General features: G+C 36.7%; 2 protein-coding genes across 4 annotated transcripts in view; one reads left to right on the top strand and one right to left on the bottom strand.

Annotated features, from left to right (window-relative positions):
- hwt (SH2 domain-containing adapter heavyweight) overlaps positions 1–21,080 on the bottom strand; it is a 271,876-nt gene that overhangs the window by 115,331 nt on the left and 135,465 nt on the right. The gene's annotated exons all lie outside the window — the stretch shown is intronic.
- LOC149629055 (uncharacterized) lies at positions 10,207–14,855 on the top strand. The gene is made up of 6 exons (XM_089852028.1): positions 10,207–10,257; positions 10,312–10,480; positions 10,696–10,769; positions 10,875–10,973; positions 14,259–14,509; positions 14,565–14,855. Exons 1-6 carry the CDS (start codon positions 10,207–10,209, stop codon positions 14,806–14,808), a joined length of 888 nt encoding a protein of 295 aa, XP_089708154.1. The 3' UTR covers positions 14,809–14,855.

Here is a 21,080-nt window from a genome sequence, read left to right as displayed (position 1 = left end):
ATGTAAAAACTAAGAACAGCGCAATTGCGTGGTAATATGCTGGAGCCCCACCTTTGGAAGTCAGACGTTTATCGTAATCTTACCCCATCGCCGTTTAAATCTTAACCCTAACGATGATAATGGAGTACAGGCTAATGTTATAGATTGGTGTCTATGTGTTGATAGACGATGAGAATGACCAGAAGATAACGGTGTTAGAAGCTAGTAAGTACAGATTGATAGTATAGTGAAATTAATGACAGACTAAGTAGATGAAGGAAAAGTGGTCAGAAAATCTGTGGATTGGACGTAAGTGGAAGCCAACCTAGTGAAATGCAGTTTTCCGTGAACTGTGAATAAGATACGAAGAATTGCGAACATAATTGCTCCGATTTGCAAACTGCGAACGCAGCCCCTGGCATGTAATAACAGACACACCCACACATTCAGGACAGACCCTCTCAGTGACATTAGCCACTCGGAGAGGTAAAAATATGATACATCGCTCCATGTGGTTTAATATTTTTTTCATTTCATTGAACATCGTTTCGAACAAATTCTACATACAGATTAACAGTTAAATCACTATTGAACGGAATTTTAATATTTATAATTCTACATTTTTCTTTGCAGTACACAAAAAAAAATTTCTTGAAAATATTTTAAACCCTAGCTGTGTTAGACACGGTCACTAGATAACTTTTAGGGCCAATGAGAATATTTTTAGACCAATAGTGTCATACAGTTTTTTACTTTTCAACTTTTTCTATGAACGATTTTTGATAGCTAATCTGAAAATCACAGTATATTGTCGTAACACGGCGTTTGCTTTTATGGTTAATTATAGTTTCTTATATTTTTTCGTTTTGAATAATTCATGAACAAATTTAATCCAATTTTGAATTATATTTAAAGGTGGGTTCAAACAAGCTCATTTTGTTCGACAAAACATGAATGAAATAGGCTGAAGAAACGTTAACAGAACTCAACAAAATATTTCCGTAGGTTTTTAAACCTACTTTAAAAGCAGATCATATTAATTCCACAATTTTAACTGCGCATTTTCCGAATGCTTCAGTATCGCAGAGCCACAGCTTTATCCAATTCAATGGCAAACCACCATATACAATTCAATGATATTTACTCCCTGTATCTATAATGTAAAGACAGGCAAGGCTTAATGCAGTTTGATGAAATAAAATGGTGTTTCGGAAGCGTCGTCTCGCTCATTTGGCTAAAAGCCTATCGTCATCATCCCTTTTACAGTCATTACCTCAAGATAGGTGCAGATAGACGGAAGAAGGAGCCCTAGATAGGGAGATCTAGTCTGGATGTTGCGATCTCGATCTATGATGAATCATGCTCTTTAATATCAGAGACCCTGCCACACGCTGACGCTTTACCTCGTGCTTTCTGGTACAAACCAGTTTATATCGGGGAGACGGTACTTCTTCGAAACCGGTTTGCATAGAAAAGAGATAGCGCGTCTTACAGAAGACCGGTTTGTATCGTAAAGTGTGCAAACTGGTTTGTATATGGAAGACCAAGCGTGTGGATAGAGTAACGGTAGCTATAGACCCAACCAACAACCATCAAACCGTTTGAATTTTTATAACGGATCAGATCTCTTCCTTGGGCTTTGAGGCGAGAAAGGGATAACCTGATTGGCTTGATTTTGCCATGCGCAGAACCTGTTTTACCCCAAGAGTCAGACTCTAATCCAATCAGAAAAAAATAAGAGATTTATTTTCGCCGCTCAACAACAGATGGTAGGTACTACAGTCAACTTTGTTAGTCACGTGATACTATCCCTTAGATGGAGACGAGACCAAGCCAACTTGTTTATTTGTTGGTTAGGTCTATTGAACCAACCCGAGAAGGTTGTTTTAATTTTATTTTTCAGAAACTATGCCGTGGAGCCAGGTCGCTGTCGTGTGGCCGCAACTTCAGAGGTTCGGGGTTGCCCCTAAAAAGCTAAAAGTTGCGCTAACGTTTGTTAAGCTAATGCGTTAAAAAATGAAGATGGGAGAGTAAAAAAAAGAAGACATTGCTGAGTGGCTTATTATGAGAGAACGCGAGAAAGTTCGACTCGTTACTGAAGTACAGGGTTGTGAATTTTGCTTCGTTCGGAGATTTAATCAAACGCGAAATTATTTATTTTTGAATATGACATTTGAAGAAATGGAAATTTCCATGAGCTTTATCCTCAGTGTCATAATTACAGTTTTTCAGCTAGTATTTCAACTTAAAAACCATTTAGAAGTTTACAGAGACCAGTCTACTGAAAATTTGAGGTTTACGTTGCAGATCAATAAGCCAAATAATTGCTGTCAAACTCTTGCGCTTTAGGGAGAAAACAAATCGTCACATGACCTTGACCAAACTTTTATCTGATTGAATCATTTTTTCATTGATTCAATGGTAAGATACTATCAGATCAGTTAGCAAAAGCGCGATTACAGATGCGGGTTTATCAAAAGCTCAGTAGGAGCGGTGGTTCTAGGAATTGCCTTATTTCATCAGTTGGACAGTAAATTACTAAATTGAGGAGTTGACTGAGGTTGTGTTTGGTTACGTAAGATCTGTCTCATGATGATGTAGGGAACCCAAGCTAAACTGTTACTTATACTTTGAATTTTCAATTGATAAAGAAATTCCTACAGACATAGTTTTGAAAGTTTAATGCACCTTGTTTTGGTACTGCGACAAAATAACAGCAAATATGTTTACATTATTTCGGTGGTAGTAAACCAGACACAGAACGCGTATGAGTGATCACAGAAGACATGTAAACCACCTCCATTCGGCAAATAATCTCCCCGAATACCAAGGATTCAAAACTGGTTTAAAGTGAAGGTTTCTTAGAGAAGCCTTAGGTTTTATTTTTCAAATGAAGACAAAACGAAGAAGGGGTTGTTAGAGAAACGGCGTTAATTGTGAATAACGACTGGAATATCTCTTCCTAACTAAATCCACCCATCTCAGCTTAACAGAAGCGTGACGATAACACCCCTACTCTTTCGTTCTCTCTAAGGGACGATTTCCTTCTGCCTTGCACCAGAAGTAGGGTAAGGGACTAGAAGTAAAGAGCTCTAGCATTGGTAGTAGATCCTGGCACTAGTGAACAAATTTGAGGATTTTATGCCGCTTCCATCGCGTCTACACTAGACTGAGATAAAAATTTGTCGAGTTCCAAAAACATTTCCTACCCCCGTTCCCCTCAACCTAAAGCCGCGGAACACGGACGAAGCGGATGCTTGAATCTAGTTCGGCCGTCTACCACCGCGAGCCTCTCACGTTTTGGAGGTAAAATTTAGAAACCGCTGCCAGAGGGCCAACCGTTGGCGTGTTATCAAGAATATTAATTCACTTTCGACAAGTGAAGAATTTGGTTACCTCGATACTTCTAGTTCCTTGTCCTACTTCTGCTTGCACGAAACTCAGAGCGCCATGCACGTGGGGGCGGGCAGAAAGCGTGTATACATTATACTCTTTCAATTTCGATTCTTTCCACCAACTATATCTTTCAAAGGCTTATACTAAGGGATTAAGGAATCCATTCTTTAAGTCACAAACCCCTATGCTATTTGGAATGAGCTACTTTAGAAACGGGGGTGGCTTGCTTGCGAATACGGCTAATTTTTATAACAAATATCGTCCGCACCTTCTCGTTTAATTCCACTCAAGGCCCCAATATAGTTCAAAGGACGGTTGTTGCATTAATTTTTGTACGCCCTGAATTAGCAATGAGAAAAGGATCTTTATAGTTTTCTACTGCCTTTATTAAAATGAGGAGTGACTGTGAATGTAACGTAAAATTAAAGTCATGCGCAGTTCGTTTTTACTTGATGTCTTACCAAAATAACTCTCAAAATATTTCTCAAAATTTGGAAATGAAAAAATTCGAAATATTTATTGAAATATCGAAATACCAAAATCTGTCTTGAAAATCTCACCTTAAAATATAAAATTACTGAAATCTTATTTAAAATCACTGTCTTGAGATCTTGAACTAGATTTCACGGTCTCAAAAACCTCGAACTAGATTTTAAGATCTCAGAAACCTGACTCAAAATCTGAAAATCTCAAACAATATCCGTATGAAAATTATGTATCAATACCCTTAGTTCCTCTCTCATTGTAAATACCAAGGTTCTTTCAACCTTATTAAGTTACCAACGAAATCGTCTACATTCTAAAAGTTGTTACGCATAAAGTGCAGCACAACTTTGCGTGGGCTTTGCCAACATTCAAAGGAGTAATTCGAACAGAATTTTATATTGCGGGAGAGAGGGGGTATAAAATTCCTAAGGGTGTACAAAGGAAGGCCTTAACCTTGAGGGGAAACAGGGCCTCTCTTGTTTCAAGCCGATCCCTGGCCTAATTGTAGGGGAACGTACAGTTTTAAATCCTTGGATGTTAGAGTGCTAGAGGATGGGAAAAGAGGCTTTTTCCGTAATGACATGCTAATTCCCGAGTGAGGATCTCTAATTTTTACTCGCGAACCCAATCGACGATGAAGAGACAGAGACCAAACATATACAGGGTGTAAAACGCAACGTGCACCCTGGACTACTCATTTTCAGGTGATAAATGCCATAGACCAAGTCATTTTCGTCACAGATTTTAGTTCTGAAATCTGTGACGACGTAGAACTTAAACAGACAGACCCCGATCATGTCTAAATATTCACTATTTGGCTATAAAAATGTATTTTTTAATTGGAGAATTTCAAAATAAAACGATAGTTCTCAATCTCCCAAGAAAATTCCAAAGATATTTCCCAAGGAAATTCCAAAGATATTTTCCAAGAAAATTCCAAAGTTATTTCCCAAGGAAATTCCATAGATATTTCCAAAGTAATTTCCAAAGAAAAAGAGGCCAATATTCCCCAATTTCCGAAAGAACGTCTTAAGGATTTCCAAAGAAATTTGCCAAGGAATTTTCTTAAGAGTTCTAAAGAAGATTTTTGTAAGAGGAGATAATGTCTCACATAACATGTTGGTCCCTTGGAATTGCATTATTTCCTTGTGTTGTCAGGGTCCTCGTATAATTCTTAATTTTAAAATATTAAAAATTTTACATGCTCCTTCGATTAAAAATATATTTTAGCCTGTGAATTTCTTTTAAGAAAGTTTTAAATAACACAGAAAAGCCCATAGAAGCAACCATTGTTGATCATCTTTAGAATTCAACGTTAAATGCCTTTAGATGGTGATAGAATTTTGCTTTTCAATGTGAATGGTGTCTTACAACACCCTGTACAGATGTGACTGATAAGTTAAGCCCAAACCCTTTCCAAGTTCGTTTTGCATATTGGGTTCTTTCAACTTTGGTGGAAGTGTACAAATTCTCCGCAGGAGATGCGAGCAGAATGATGGAGTTGCAGGAAGGCCAAAACACGGCGTGGTGGACCGGAGAAAGGATTATTCTAGCTCTCCGATTCATTCGTGTTTGCAAAACTGTAGGAAGTTTTTATCTTATTCGTATGCCCGGAATTCTCTCTCAGTTTCCTCAGCGTTATGTAAAGTTATGGTTTGAGAATCTCTCACAATGAACCCGCAAACTTGTTGAGTAGAGATCTACACTTTTGTAGCAAAGATAACTATACTTCTTTAGCGTAGGGAACTATACTTTTTTAGCGTAGAGAACTATGCTTTTGTAGCGTAGAGAACTATACTTTTGTTGCGTAGAGATCTACACTTTTGTAGCTAAAATAACTATACCTTTGTAGCGTAGAGAACTGTACATTAGTTGCAAATAGAGATCTACACTTTTGTAGCAAAGATAACTATACTTTTCTAGCAAAGTAACTATACTTTTGTAGCGTAGAGAACTATCTTGTAGCATAAAGAACTATCTTGTAGCATAAAGAACTATCTTGTAGCATAAAGAACTATACGTAGCATAAAGAACTATACCTTTGTAGCGTAGAGATCTACACTTTTGTAGCAAAGATAACTATACTTTTGTAGCAAGGATAAATATGCTTTTGTGGCGTAGGGAACTATGCTTTTGTTGCGTAGAGAACTGTACATTTTTTGCGTAGAGAACTATACTTTTGTAGCGTAGAGAACTATACTTTTGTAGCGTAGAGAACTATACTTTTGAAGCGAAGAGAACTATACTTCTTTAGCGTAGAGAATTATGCTTCTGTAGCATAGAAACCTATACTTATGTAGCCTAGACAACGAAACATTTTTAGCCTAGAGAACGACAATAGTGAAACCTAGAGGACTATATTTCAATAGCATAACAAAAGATACTTCTGTAAAGTAGAGAATTATGCTTCAGTAGCGTAGAGAACAACTATACACCTCTTTTAATGGTAGACATTTGCCCGTGAGGTTTCTCACTAAAGGCTCTTAAAAGCAGTTTTTTTCTATTTTCCTTTCTCTTTTCCTTTGGTGAGAACGGCAAGGCTTAGCTAAGCCTCTCTCACTTCTTCTCAGGGATCACTCCTTTCAATTAATTCGCCTAGATAGGTTTGACGTCTTCACCGTACGGTGGTTTCAACGAAACCTTCTACGAAAATAAAGGAGGGAAAGATCTTAAAAATGGAGCCATTTTAAAACAAACTCCGAGACATTAAATTTTCCTTCACCCCAAGTTTTTAATGCACTTGTAGTGAAATTGATCGGAGTTCATGGGAGTCCCCTTCATTTCACAAGGTTCAGTGCACCTTTAAAGGCCATCATTTAAAGTTTATATAAGGAGCTATTTCTAAAAATTATCCCAAGAGGTCATGGTTCAAATTGAACGAATATGATAATTTCACCTAACGAGAGTCATACATGCAAAATGAACATTTGAATTTCCTTTATCTACAGCTCTATTGTGAGTAGCAAACTTTCATTGAAATACTGTTAACTTATTGATAGAGTTTGGTAATCGCAGAATCTAAATCGTATTGTATCCAACGCAGTTTTAAACATTTAGTAGAATTAGTTAAGTTTGATGTCGTGACCAAGTCGGATTTTCGATTTTCGGTTCCCAAAAAGCCGCGTGAAATGTTATGACAATATGAAGTTTGAAGTAAAGATATCAACGTTAACCGCCTTAAACTGGATTTAAAAAAAAATCGTGGTAGGATTGAAGTAAAGTGGATTCTGGGAACGATGTTCTATGAGATGTTGCGATTTGAGTGTTTAACATTTAAGTTTTTTAACGTTTGTAGAAAGTGCCGCTATTTATTAGCCTGTTTTAATTCATTTGGTTCATTTGTTTAGTTACAAAAATAAAATTTTACAATCTGTAATTTAACTTTAATTTTAAAATTAAATTCATCAACATTTGGTGGAACCCTTAGTTCAACAACCAAAAACAGTAGATAATGTCGGTTAGGTAAGGTAGGAACAGAGCATAGCAGTTTGGGAATTACAAACGTGTAGTAGCTCTTTCGTTAACTAGTTGCACTTCGAGTTTCTGATTTCTAATTTTTAGCCATAAGCATTTGTACAATGTTCTTTCAACATGGGACGAACTTGGAAAATGAAACCCAGTAAAATAACACTTTCCCCAAAATTTCATACGTTTTAAAGAAAAATTTTACGACTGTTAATTTAACGCACTGAAGAGAGCACGCTATGGGACTAAAGAAAAGGTGATTCAATTATAGAAGGAGGTAGCCAGTTCTGCGTTCTATCTTTCTCAACACATTAAGGTTTTAGTATTAACCATTAAATTTTAAGGCTGTAAAAATAAGCGTATACCCGTCTCGAGAAAAGTATAACAACTTAAACGATTCAGTGTTTTAAATTTTAGATGAATCGACAGAGGTCAGCGGATGGATGAATGGATCTTTGTGGAAAGGTCACTTGGTACGTCAACATAAGTCCCGTTGCAGTTAACTATAAAGCAAACAAATGTTTCTCAACTTATTGGATATGGTTTTTCCGAAATAATTAATCAACAGAATTGATATTAATTATTTTAATTGTCATTAATTTATCTTAATTCTAGTTAAATCGTTTTAAGAAAGTTTATTCTTACAATAATTTTAAACATAGCTATTGTTGACGTTTGAATTCAAGCGTATGCCTCTTTAAAAATTTTTGTAAATTTAGGGTATAAGGTGATTGATTCACTATAAATCATAAGAAAACTCGCAATTGCGTGAACCTTTGGGAGGTTAGCGTTTTTCGTAACCCTAGCCGATCGCCTAGTACATCTTAACCCTAATGATAATAATGGAGTAGAAGCCAAAATTGTTTTCCGCGAACACGTTTGCTCCGATTTGCCAACTGCGAACGCGGTGACAGCGCACAGACACGTCCAGTGTAATACCTCTCCGTGACGTCATCGTCACTCGGAGAGGTAAAAAGTTAATTGCCAATAGAAGCTTATTCCTTACAAGTCTTTAGGAACAGTTGAGACACATTGAATAAATAATGGCATGAAGAAAAGATAATTACACCAAGAATATTGATTTCAAAAGCAATTATCCAAAGACCAATTATATGAAGTCATCAACTCGATATGCATTATAGTTAAGCATTAGCTTTAATGCTTCTGTATTTATTCTCGCCGTTTAATTGTATGTTTAACGTAAAACTGTATCGACCGTTAGCGTCGTAAACATTTATAATGCAACGAACAGACATTTTCCAAAAACAACGAAAAAAGTTTAACTTGTTCGATAATTGTTGCTGATAATAAATCCTAGCTCTTAGTTAAGAAGTACGTTTATGCGGTACAGAACGTATCAGTAAAAGTACTTATCATGGCTTTGTTATTGAAGACTTAAAGGGTTATGTTTCTACAATTTGAACATGATAATAACTTAAGTTTCTTGTGCCCATCAATTTTTAATTACACGGAGTACTAGCAGGTCCAGGAGTGCCTGTCTGGATATTTTTGTAACTTTCGGGTTTGTATTTTCAAAAGATGGTGTTGGCATGTTCAAGCACAAAGCCATAAAATCGTACACAGAATATGGGGAACCAGGGTCAAAAATATGAGAGAATTCTGTTGAAATGTGCGATGGTGGCATGCACGAGTTTTATACATTTCAGGTCGGCATTTTTCAAGATAGCCGCGGATTACAAAAATATTTTCTAGAGTGTGTCTGCAACTTAAGAGCATCGTCCCTATAAAATCTCAGTTTTCTAGGTTAATCGAATTGGGCTCTGGCCTTGATAATAATCAGTCAGTCACGACTTTTTCTTACAAGTTAAAACGCAACTTTTTTAAACGTAGCTTTAAATTGCTTACCCGTCATAAAATAAACGGATAGCGAAATTCGGCATTGTTAATGGCAAACAAGATGGCCCAAGGTCTGGGCCCTAATAGTAGCCACATCATTACATATTTAAAACTACCACATAAATACAAATAAAAGAAATATAAAGACCAAAAGACACAAAATCAGAAGTATCCGACCCCAAAAATACATAGGGTCGTCCCTCCTTCCCGACACTTTAGAGATAAATTAAAGGAATAAAACTCTGTACTTCTGTGAAGCTCTCATGATACGGTGGTAAAGTGTCATCCCGGTTGGATTCTCGGCTGCGATGAGAAATTTTTTTAATTTAAATAAAATCTCTAACCGAGCTCAAGTTAACCCTATCGGTGGGTTGAAGTACCATAGAGTTCCTTTTAAGCTAAAATCTGACGATAACGAAGCGAAAACTCCGGCCACAACAACTACTACTACTGCTACTACTATTACGGCTCGTAATATCGTATACTACAAAGTGGCTAAAAAGCTATCAACCGTTATGTTTCTTTTTCATGGTTGAATTGCGTGTCCAGTCTAACAATTTTTAATATTCCTGCTAGAAACCCCTTTCACCATGTTGAACTTTACAAGTCCAACAATTCTAATCTAGGTTTATTTTATTTTTATTTTAATAATATTTACCCAATTGTCACAAATTAGCAATCATGGAAATCCAATAATTCCTAATAAGCTCCAAGAGTTCTCGAAGTTACCCAACATTTCGATTTGAACAGTCGAAACAGTTTTAGTGAGCGAGAGTGAACGTGATCACTCTAGATGTTCATCATACGATGTGGCTAAAAATTGGTTTGCCATGCCATTAATGGCGACCCTTCCACGGGCAGCCACCCGTGTAGAAATCAAATTAGCCATTTAAATGTTTCAAATGAAGCGTAAATTTCTGAGCGTGAAAGCGTAGCCTACGTTAACGTAGGCTCCGGTGAAAGTTTTAAAAGAACCTTTATTTTTCCCCTACAGAAATTTTTCCACTTCTTTCCTGTAGAAATATGAAGGATGTCGTTTATAACGTAACCACAGGGAGCATGTATAAAGATGAAGTAAGATGAGATAAGATAATTTTTAAGCTAAGCCACAAATCATGTTTTTGTCAGGAAAACCCTCGTATAAGCAGTTCCCGTTTGAGCGGATCCCATACGGCCCTCATAACCGCGGTTCCCCAAATAGCGGTTTCCCGAAAACGCAGTTTACCCGTTACGGTAGTTCCCTATACAGTGGTTCTCGTTAACGCGGCGTACCGTTACAACAGTTCCCAAAAGAGCAGTACAACCGAATAGCGAAAAACGATAGTCGATTATGATGGTGTAGGTTTGGTTATTTGAACCCCAGCAGTATTAGAGTCAGTTAAGGTAATACCAGAATAGGTCAGATAAGGCTAGGTTAGCGAATGATAATCATCTTGTACCTCATACGTATGGTGAACTGTTGAGTTAAGAATTTTTCAAAATTCAACCTTAAAATTGCGATTTGTAAAACAGCAGTTCAGAACAACGCCGCTGTTTTTATGGAATCGCGGTTGCTATTTCGGGAACTGCTCATACAAGGTACACCCGTTTTTTTACTAATATTAATTTCTCTTTGTTAACGTGTCCCAATTAGCACCAATTTAAAATCATCAACTACTTACCATCGTTTAATATTTCATTTTATTTTCTAGGATTTTGGGCTGCTACCCTACGATTCATTTGGAAGAATGATGTATTACATTTTCGAGAACAACAAACGTCTCAAGTATAGACAAACTCACCGATTTAAGGTAAATTATGACGTTTACACAGGCCATTAGGTCCAAAAATACTTGGAGTTATGGTTTTGGAACACATCTTTAAGCTACTTCGAGCGGAACGTGGTAAGAGATGTTAGGCCCTAGGTTCCAAATCTATAAAATAATTTACCAAGTCCCGGTTTTTCGGAAACTGTACTGAAGTCCTCGCGTCCATTTTTTCGAACTCGGGAGTCTGTCGAGTCCTCAAAAATAGTTGCTGGCCCAAAATATTTATCCAGTCCACTGTAAAGTTCTTTTTTTTTCAATAAGCCCCGAATTTTCTACTGGTAACTAAATTCAGCGTGTACAAACCCACGACTCTAGTTCTAGGTTTAGATAGAGTACAGAAGGGACAAAAAAATAATTCAATGAAATGTCCATTTGAATTCAGTACTTTCACTATATTTAGCGTTGAAAGTGAAATGCAAAGCTGTGTGTACTTAGACGTCAAGCGGAGACGCTACATAAAATGGTCTATGAAATTCCGTAACTGCCAACAATTTGAAACAAATCATTCATCATTTAAAATAAATCCTACCAAACAAATTTCAAATGGATAAAAACATTATCTTGCATAATAAATATGGGAAATTCCCATCAGAAGCTAAATCTAGAGCATTCAATTTAATACATAGCGTTGATAGTGAAATGCAAAGCTTTGTGTACTTAGACGTCAAGCGGAGACGCTACATAAAATGGTCTATGAAATTCCGTAACTGCCAACAATTTGAAACAAATCATTCATCATTTAAAATAAATCCTACCAAACAAATTTCAAAAGGATAAAAATATTATCTTGCATAATAAATATGGGAAATTCCCATCAGAAGCTAAATCTAGAGCATTCAATTTAATACATTTTCAGAATTTGATGATGATGCTTCAACCAGTAGCTTATGACAAACCACCACACAACAAAATCCTATTTAAAATAAGAAAACCAACAGTAGAATTCATGAATTCTTGTCATAGATTTCTCTCGGCAAAAAACACCACATATTACACGGGTTCAACTGGAGCCTTCAACGACATAAGCACCTTCTCTCAAGGAGTAAGAGCATTTTTCGAAACTTCTCCTATTTCTATAATTTGTTAAAATTTCCGGATTGTAGAACGCCTACTTTAACTTTTCAATAAAAGTATTTCGCAGTTCACGCCTCACAACTTAATTAATGTTCTCATAATGAAGCGTTCCCGGAGTGACAGGCAGAACAAAATAATTACACGCTGAAACTATCTTAACATTGCAATTTCGAAATTCTGACTTAAATTTCCGGTGAAACTGATTGCAAGCTTTATGCAGAAATTTACCATCGACAAAATATTTACCTCTTTTAAGAAAACTGTCTGAATATTCTGGTCAAACTGATTGCAAGCTCCTTTTAGAAATCTATCATCGACGAAATTACCTTCAACTTTCTGGTTCTTATTTTGTAAATTTTTTGTCAGGTTTGGATTGGGTTGGTTTGCTCGTTTGCTCTCTTAACTTTGGTTGAGATAATTCAACGGCGAATGAATGGAATTCGAAGCTCAATCGTATCTTTTGCTTTTAAGAAAGTGTTTCTATACTTCGGAGCTATTTTGGGAAAAGGTAAACGTGTTGTATAAAGAAATGGCAGTTCTACATGAAAACGTTATAGCCTTCTATCTACTGGTGTCATCCCCTACCGAGCGTGTATAGAATCTCCTACTACAAAAATTCACAGTCTACCCCCTCCCCTCTCTACCGCCACGAGCCCATAGAGTTGGTTTGAGACTGAGGCTTCGTGAGCGTGAGTTAGCATAATAGCATGACCCGTCGAGTAGTTTTTCACAAAATAAAATAATATCATGAGTTAATAATATGTTAGCTCCCTATAAGTTACTCAGGCAATTCATTTTTATACTCCAGCGTTTTCTCCCGCGCCGCCGGCTTCCCAATTATATGCGACGCTCTGCGGCCGCCACGTGAAAGAAAATCTTATTTACTCTTCATTCCGGTATTGGAAGCTAGCCGAATATTTCGCTGAGTAGCCTCGGTTAAGAAAATAGTTAAGAGATCAGTGGATTGGATTTAGCTAAGTTGCATATGTATAATTTTCTGGTTTCAAGTCAGAATAAAAGCTCTTATCTTTAGAATCCTTTATCAATATCGGCAAATTCCATTGAGTTCCTGCATTTTTTGTCTCGGTACTGACACAAACGCCATGATTTAATGTTAAACTGTTAAAACATAAACATTCACGACTAAAACACTCCTTTGGGAAAAAGCAACCGACGACTCGAGGTCGAGGAGCCGTACGGGCGGGATTTTTTTCGACAAGAGAGAGCGCAACATTGATATTTTTCCCGCACGGGCGAATTGAGAAGAAATCGCTGGATACATTACGCCTATGGAGCCTGAGTAACTTATAGGGAGCTAACATATTATTAACTCATGATAATATTCCATTGCACGGTCAACACGTGCCAACATTCACAGATAACTCAATTCTCCAATTCTCAAATTCTGACACTCGCACATTCCGTTGTCCAGTTCTCGTCTAGGAGTAAAGATCATGACCTTTCTTCCCCTAGGATTTGACATTCCAGCGTCACTAGCAGTTCGCATTTGCGTGGGGCTCTTTATCTTGCAAATAGTTGTTTTCGTCACCTTGCTTAACGGAGTCATGAAATCCAACTACTTTACTACGAGAATCGAAAATGTCAACACAGTAGCGGACTTCATGAGAGTTCCAAACGTTTTTGGGGATCCTGAACATATGAGCCATGTTTGTAAATCGGTAACATCTATTTGATGATCAACTTAAACTATTTCGTTAACGGATTTTGGTTAATAACATCAGTCTTCTACCCCAAACATTTTGGGAGAAACGTACCGTTACTTTGATACGATATATATATTTCATTAATTTGTAGGTTGTAAGAAAATGCCGGTTGAAAATCGTTACAGTGGTAGAAATTTGAGGTGTATGAAAAATGCCGTATGATGTATGATAATAATACTAATCTAACTACTTGCCATACTGTTCTTGTTCATATTTTGCTTTTACTTGGTCTATAATACTGTTTGAATTTAATATGCTTTTTACAAAAGTTGCCAGGAATAATAAACAATGTGACTATTTAAAAAAAATTAACGAACCCCCAAAAATGCCAACCATTGAGCACCGGGGCACTAAATTTGACACCTACATTTTTAGACAGAACACATTTTATATAATATTGTTGTTTTTGTTTATAGTTTTTTCATTGACCTCTAACCTAAGATCATCCATGAACTTTATTTTGTTTCAGAAAAACACCGAAATAATCACTCTTTGCGAGTTTGTTGACAGAAATGGAGCACGAAAATTGGAACGCAATATTCTCACAGATCCTTATGTGGCATTTTTGGATCTGGAAACCATAATGCTTGCAATGGAGAGTGAAGGCCCAATGTTTAATAACCGGCTTCACCTTGGCTCAGCTGAGTACTTATGCGAACCGAAAGTGTTTATGACGTTTCCCACTCTACCACCAGAGGCCCTCAAGATCATCAACAGAAGGTTGGTTTCTTAAGCGTAAACTTCTTATTTAATTTATGAGTATTTTCTTCATTAGACTGCGCTCATTAGTGGAGACCAGTCAAGAAACTCCGTGGCTTCGCTCAATTGAAAGACACTTCGGCGTGAACGAACAAGGATCTGAAAACGAAGTTCAAGAAATCACCTGGAAGGGAATTCGAATTGCCTTTGTGATATGGGCAGAAATGTTAGCAGTCGCTTCTGTCGTGGCCGCATTTGAGCTACTAACAATGATCCCGTTTCAATCACAAAACACTCGCAGACAAATATTTCCAGTGTAACTAAACTTGGATTTTTGAATGTAACAAGCATTTTCTTATCGAAAATAAGGATCACCTCGGCACCTATAGTACCCAAGGCATAATGTTTGCAATGATATACTAATTTTGAAATATGTTTCATTAGCACCCTTTTTATCCTATGAAACAAATAAAATTAAAATGTATTATGCGGAGTAAACGAAATTGACCGCGTACTGCGCCCAATTAATGGAAATTATTTAAGTTAAACTAAGGTTTAGTTTTCGGGGACTTAGTTATTGGACTAATTGACATATGCACAACATAACTAAGAAAATAATAAGCTTGTATTTGTTGTAATACGTCTAATATATAATGAAAAATGAAATACAATTATGTTGCATGAACTTTCAACAATCACTAGGAACACCAAATGAGAAATGTTTGCAATGTAACTAACATGTCTGTTCGGGAGAAAATATCTACGAGCAATTATTGCAGTCAATTTAGCTTTTAGGTAACTAACAAATATTCTCATAAATACGATTGAGCACCAACTGATGCCTAAAGCAAATGTTTTTAAGGTTTGCAACATACAGTGCGCACCTTTTGGAGCAATGTTTGAAGCCAACGTGTATATATTGGTGTCTATGTGGAGTGAACGACGGACTAGGCTTATGAAGTAATAGTGGTCAGTAAGGACTAAAGAGTGATAGCTGGCGTAGTGCTATTTTGATTTTCTAAATGTCTGTGAACCGTGAACTCGGTTCAGAAATTCCTAACACCTTTGTTCCGATTTGCTAACTGCGTATACAGTCATGGCCAGGTATAGACCCCACGAGTCTGTGGAGGCCTCGAAAAGGTCACCTAATGATTCAACACGCTATAAGTCTCTTAAATAAAATGCTCATAGCAAATTATATCTTTTACATCGAAAATGTTACATCATTATTAGTAAATTGCCGATAAAAAAACGTGTTACTAGTACGTCACTAATGACAGTAGAAGAGCCATTTAGAAATTTCACCGAGAATAAGGACCATTACAAAATGCATTTGAAATGCAATAACAGTTGTAGGCACTAAAAAAACTATACGAAACAAATTTATTTTACAAGATGTGAAATCAATAAGCCTAGTATTTTGATTGCAATATGAAAATGGACGTATATCGAGTCATCGACCATTTGGATATGTCAAATAAACGGTTTAAATGCAAGGAACGAGATGATCATAATTTGAAGAAAAAAATTATCAAGTTCACCGTAAGGATCAGCATCATTTTTGATTTTAATATTTACGTTAATAATTTCATACAATTTTTCAATCTAAATAGATAAAAATATTGTTGTATGGTCGCTATATGGCACTTTTAAGTGAGGTTGTTATTTCCCGCAAAATCTTTAAATGTACAGATGTTAACTTGGTGTCGATCCACTGTCATGGCAATTCTAGAAAAGGTCATTTTCTGCGTCAACGTGACTATCTGTCTCCTTGCTGGTAATTATAGAGCGAGCGTGCAACCAAAAGTATATTTCACAAACGGATCTCATTTCCCAGTTTTAATTGCATACAACACCTTTCTAGTTTCATAATATTAGAAACACATTTAAATTGGGATTTTCAAACTAGGCGATGAATAAGGACAACTACACCACGAATAAAGATTTCAAAAGCCGCTTTATCCCCTGAAAAGCAACGTAAAACTACATTTCGCCAAGAGCTTCAACTCAATATTCGTTGTATTTAAGGATTGACATGAATTCCCCGTTTGCGATGTTTTCGAAACCGACTTATGTTTTGAACTATATTCTCATGCCGTTTAATTACAACGTTAATTAAACGATATCGGCCGTTTATGTTTCAAATAAACCGTTTCCAGACAAGGAATCAGAATCTCTTCGCCAGCATTCGTTTCCGGCGGACTCCCCTATTAGTACAGTTCAAAGGAAACTTCGAAAACGTTTCAAGTACGCCATCAAGGGAAGATTTTGTGGTATCTGAGACCATCTAACTTATGGGCAGGCATACTAAAAGCGACCTAGTAAGAAATTCCGGGGCGTGAAATTACTGAAATATATATAAGGTTAAGTTTAAATTTATGCACGTAAAATTCCATGATTTTTTCTCTTAGTAACGAGTTTTCGACTTCTTTCTCGGACAGATATGGAGGGTTTTGTTTATAACGTGTCCACATCTGCGTATTTTGAAGATAGAGTAAGTTCAAATTACAAACATTTAACACTTAAATTTGAATGTTGCTAAATGCTCAGAACAAACTGGATAAAAGTATTTTTCTTTCTATTTATTCACAAAATGAAGCTTTAATATAACTATTTATTTCAAACCGCAATTTTGCCATATTGCCGAAAATATTAATTTTATTCAATAACGCTCAGAATATTTGGGCATCCAACTGCTACTATAATAAAAAGCTATCGGTAAAACAGTATGTTATTCCCCAAAACGTGAACTGTAAATGGGTGGTAATTTACTCGAATTTAAAGTTTACAATAATTTAACATTTTTAACCGTTTCGACCTCCGTCCCTCACTTTTAGCATGACGTCACACTCTTTTTAAATAGCGGCTGCAATTTTGAGATTAAACACAACGCCTTAACGATAATTACTGTTTTACTAATAACGTGACTTAAATCGAAATTTTTGTGCGAAAGGGTTAAAACGAAAATTAATGTTACTTCAAAGTATTAGAGGTGGGAATTTTACAGAAAAAAATTAATTGCCAATCTCGGCGAAAACGGGAAAATATAAAAAAAAAAATACCAAGTTAAATGGACTCTCAAAATTGCGAATACCTTTAGGCAACTTGATCTTAAATTTTATTTAGCCTGTGATATTTCAGGTATGGAAAGGTTGAGCTTAGGTTCAATCGGGTAGATAGGTTAGTTTTCCAGCCACCAATGGGAGCAGAGATAAACCAAACATGAAAATTGCCGAAACATACACTATCGCACATACACGGCTTTTTCAACTAGGCTAGTACTTAAATATTTCAATGTAATTTCTAGGATCCAGGGTTGCTACCCTACGATTCATTTGACAGAATGACGTATTACATTTTCGAAAACAACAAACGGCTCAAGTATATATATACTGACGAAACTGAGGTAAATAATGATACTTGCACAGGCCTAATACCTAGAATGAAGGTTAAGAAATATGGATTTAAAATATTTTAATAGAAAATATCTAATAGGCCTATATCTTGGATTATTAATATCGAAAATTCATTTTAGAACATATTTTCAGAAAGTAATGATAATGCTTCATCCAGTAATTTATGACAAACCACCATACAACAAGAGACTATTTGTAAAAAGAATCCCAACAGTAGAATTCATGCATTCTTGTCATAGATTTCTCTCGGCAAAAAACACCACGTATAACACGGGTTCAACTGGAACTTTCAACGACATAAACACTTTCTCTCAAGGAGTAAGAAACGTTTACTAAACTCCTCAATCTTTATTTCTTAGCAATGCATTTTGGTAATTCGTTTTAAAATGATTGGAAGCTTCATATGGAAATTACCCATCGTACAGATGATTTTTTGAACTTTTTTCTTGCCAGGTTTGGATCGGGTTGGTTTGTTCGTTCGCTCTCTTAGCTCTGGTTGAGATAATTCAACGGAGAATCAACGGAATTCGAAACTCAGTCGTAACTTTCGCTTTTAAGAAAGTGTTTTTGTACTACGGAGCTACATTAGGAAAAGGTAAAAGGTCTCCTTAATGGCTGGTTTTCACTTGACCGCAATAACGCCGGAGCGAATGTCGGCCGGAAGGCTATTCGGAAATAGCTCCCTCTTTTGTGGTGACGGAGCCAAAAGTTCTAAACTAAAAACTTTACGCAATTTCATGACTCCATGTACTAACTCCTAATTCAAGGGATTGCGAAATCGTATTAAACGCGCGACACTCTCTGGGTCAGACCGAAATTCCGCCGTCAAGTTGTCTTACGTCGAAAACATTTTCAGTTGTCGTCGTGAATTTCCGTCCAAATTTCGCCCTCAGAGTCCGTTTGAAACGTGGAGAAATCACACAATGAACACTTCAATGCATGGTCACACGCGCGAACGATAATAAGCTAAAACCACACAGTGTTTCACTGCCTTTCTCATTCTTAGACTTTTCTAGCGTAACAGATTCTTCTAGGTGTAAAGATCGTTGGTTCTGTTGTGAAACGACTTTTATTTGTTCCCCTAGGATTTGACATTCCGGCGTCTCAGGCAGTTCGAATCAGCGTGGGGCTCTTTCTCTTGATAACTGTGATTCTCATCAACTTGTTCAGCAGTTTCATGAAAGCCAATTACTCCGCTCAGAAAATTCAAAACGTCAACACAGTAGAGGACTTCATGAGAGTTCCAAACGTTTTCGGAGGTCCTCAACGTGTAGGATTAGCCAACAGCCCACTTTGTCAAACGGTAACGTCTATTTAAATTACTTAAACCAAAGTTATGGTATCGAAAAGATATTTTATAGATTGTATGCCATTGGGTCGAGTACCATTGGATCGAATGTCTTTTTCGATCAAATCCCATTGAACCGCGTACCGCAATTTGGGCGGTTTTCCCAACATGAATTTTCCTCTCATTTGTTTTTTTTTTAAATCGTTGTTTTTAAGTTTAGTACTTATACCTACGATTTTATAATTTTTATTGTTGGAAATTATCAAACCTAACCTAACCTAACGAAACCTAACCTTACCTTATAACTCAGTAGCCAAATACATTTTAAATGATCCAAAAACATGCTTAAATTAAGACCTTTTCAAAAACAATCACTCTACCTATTTTGTTTAAAAAAAACAACCTCTAACCTCAGAGCTTACCGTAACGTTTGTTTGTTTCAGGAAAACACTGATATAAAAACTCTCTGCGAGTTTGTTGATAAAAATGTACTACGACAAAATGAATTCAATCTTCTCAAGGATCCATATGTGGGGTTTTGGGATCTGGAAAACATAATGTTTACATTTGAGAGTGAAGGCCCAATGTTTAAAAACCGGCTTCACCTTGGCTCGGCTGAGTACTTATGCGAACCGAAATTGTTTATGACATTTCGCACTCTACCACCAGAAGCCCTCAAGCTCATCAACAGAAGGTTGGTTTCTTAGAACTACGCCTTAAATCATGATCCTGTCCAATATAACTAAATTATCTTCAACAGACTGCGCTCTTTCGTGGAAACAAGACAAGAAACTCCCTGGCGTCGCTCTGGTGAAAGACAATTCGGCGGGAACGAACAATTATCTGACAATGAAGTTCACGCCATCACTTGGAAAGAAATTCGAATGGCTTTTGTGATCTGGGCAGTCATGCTAACAGTCGCTTCTGTCGTGGCCGCAGTCGAGCTACTTACAATGATCCCTTGTCAATCGAAGAGAACCCGTGGAAAAATATTTCCAATGTAATTTTTGAGGAATGTAAGATTAAGTTGTTTGGCACATTTTGGTTGAAGCAAACAGATGGCAATATAACAAGCTATTTTTACTGGAATACGTTTAAAAAGAGTGTTTTTTCTCAGACCACCTACCCATAGACAGGCATCCCCGTGTTAAACCGCTGTTTTCAAATTGAAACACGTACTACGCGCCCTCATGTGTCGGCGGACCGCAATATATCTCCACAATATTTAATCAGAAACAATTTTTGGCCAAGGCTTAATATTATATCAAAAACGGATTTATGTGAGAAGAACGTTGAAGGTAGCAAATTCACTACCCATCCTAGCATACTTTATTGAGAAACGTCGTCTGCTTATATTTTGACTCCACCCACAAATTCTGTATATCTCTATCAGGGTGGGAAATAATATTTTTTTTTTAAACTGGACATTGGGCCAGCGACCCCTCTGGCCTGGAATAAATAAACTAGTCCATGACCACTGACCAGGGCGCGTCGTCTGCTAAATTGAAGAAGTGGATAATTAAAATATATTGCCTAATGTCTGGACTCTGGAAACCCTTGAATTTTCTTAGTGGTCCTGTGGACCACTGACCCCCCTTCGATTTAATTTTTAAGCTGGTCCAGGCAATTTTTAAACTGGTCATTTGCCCTGTGCCACCGCCTTATTTCCCGCACTGATCTGTGGTTAAATATACAAAGAAAGAAAAACTAGATGCTTAAAAAAGAAACATAAAATTATTTATATTCTTAACTTTAAAACTTAATTCCACTAAATCGGGAGTTATATATCATTGTTGTCCACTTTGCTTTTTACCACTGGCGCAATTTCGGAAAAAAAATATTTAACCACGAAGATAGAGATAAGAATGACATTTTCGATCTTTAGAAG

Source organism: Phalangium opilio, unplaced genomic scaffold (genome assembly GCF_054372755.1).
Source record: "Phalangium opilio isolate 3A_F unplaced genomic scaffold, DU_Popi_V2 ptg000105l_1, whole genome shotgun sequence".
Taxonomy (NCBI): domain Eukaryota; kingdom Metazoa; phylum Arthropoda; class Arachnida; order Opiliones; family Phalangiidae; genus Phalangium; species Phalangium opilio.
Note: the sequence above shows the minus strand (reverse complement) of the source record. Positions and strands in the feature narration are given on the sequence as shown.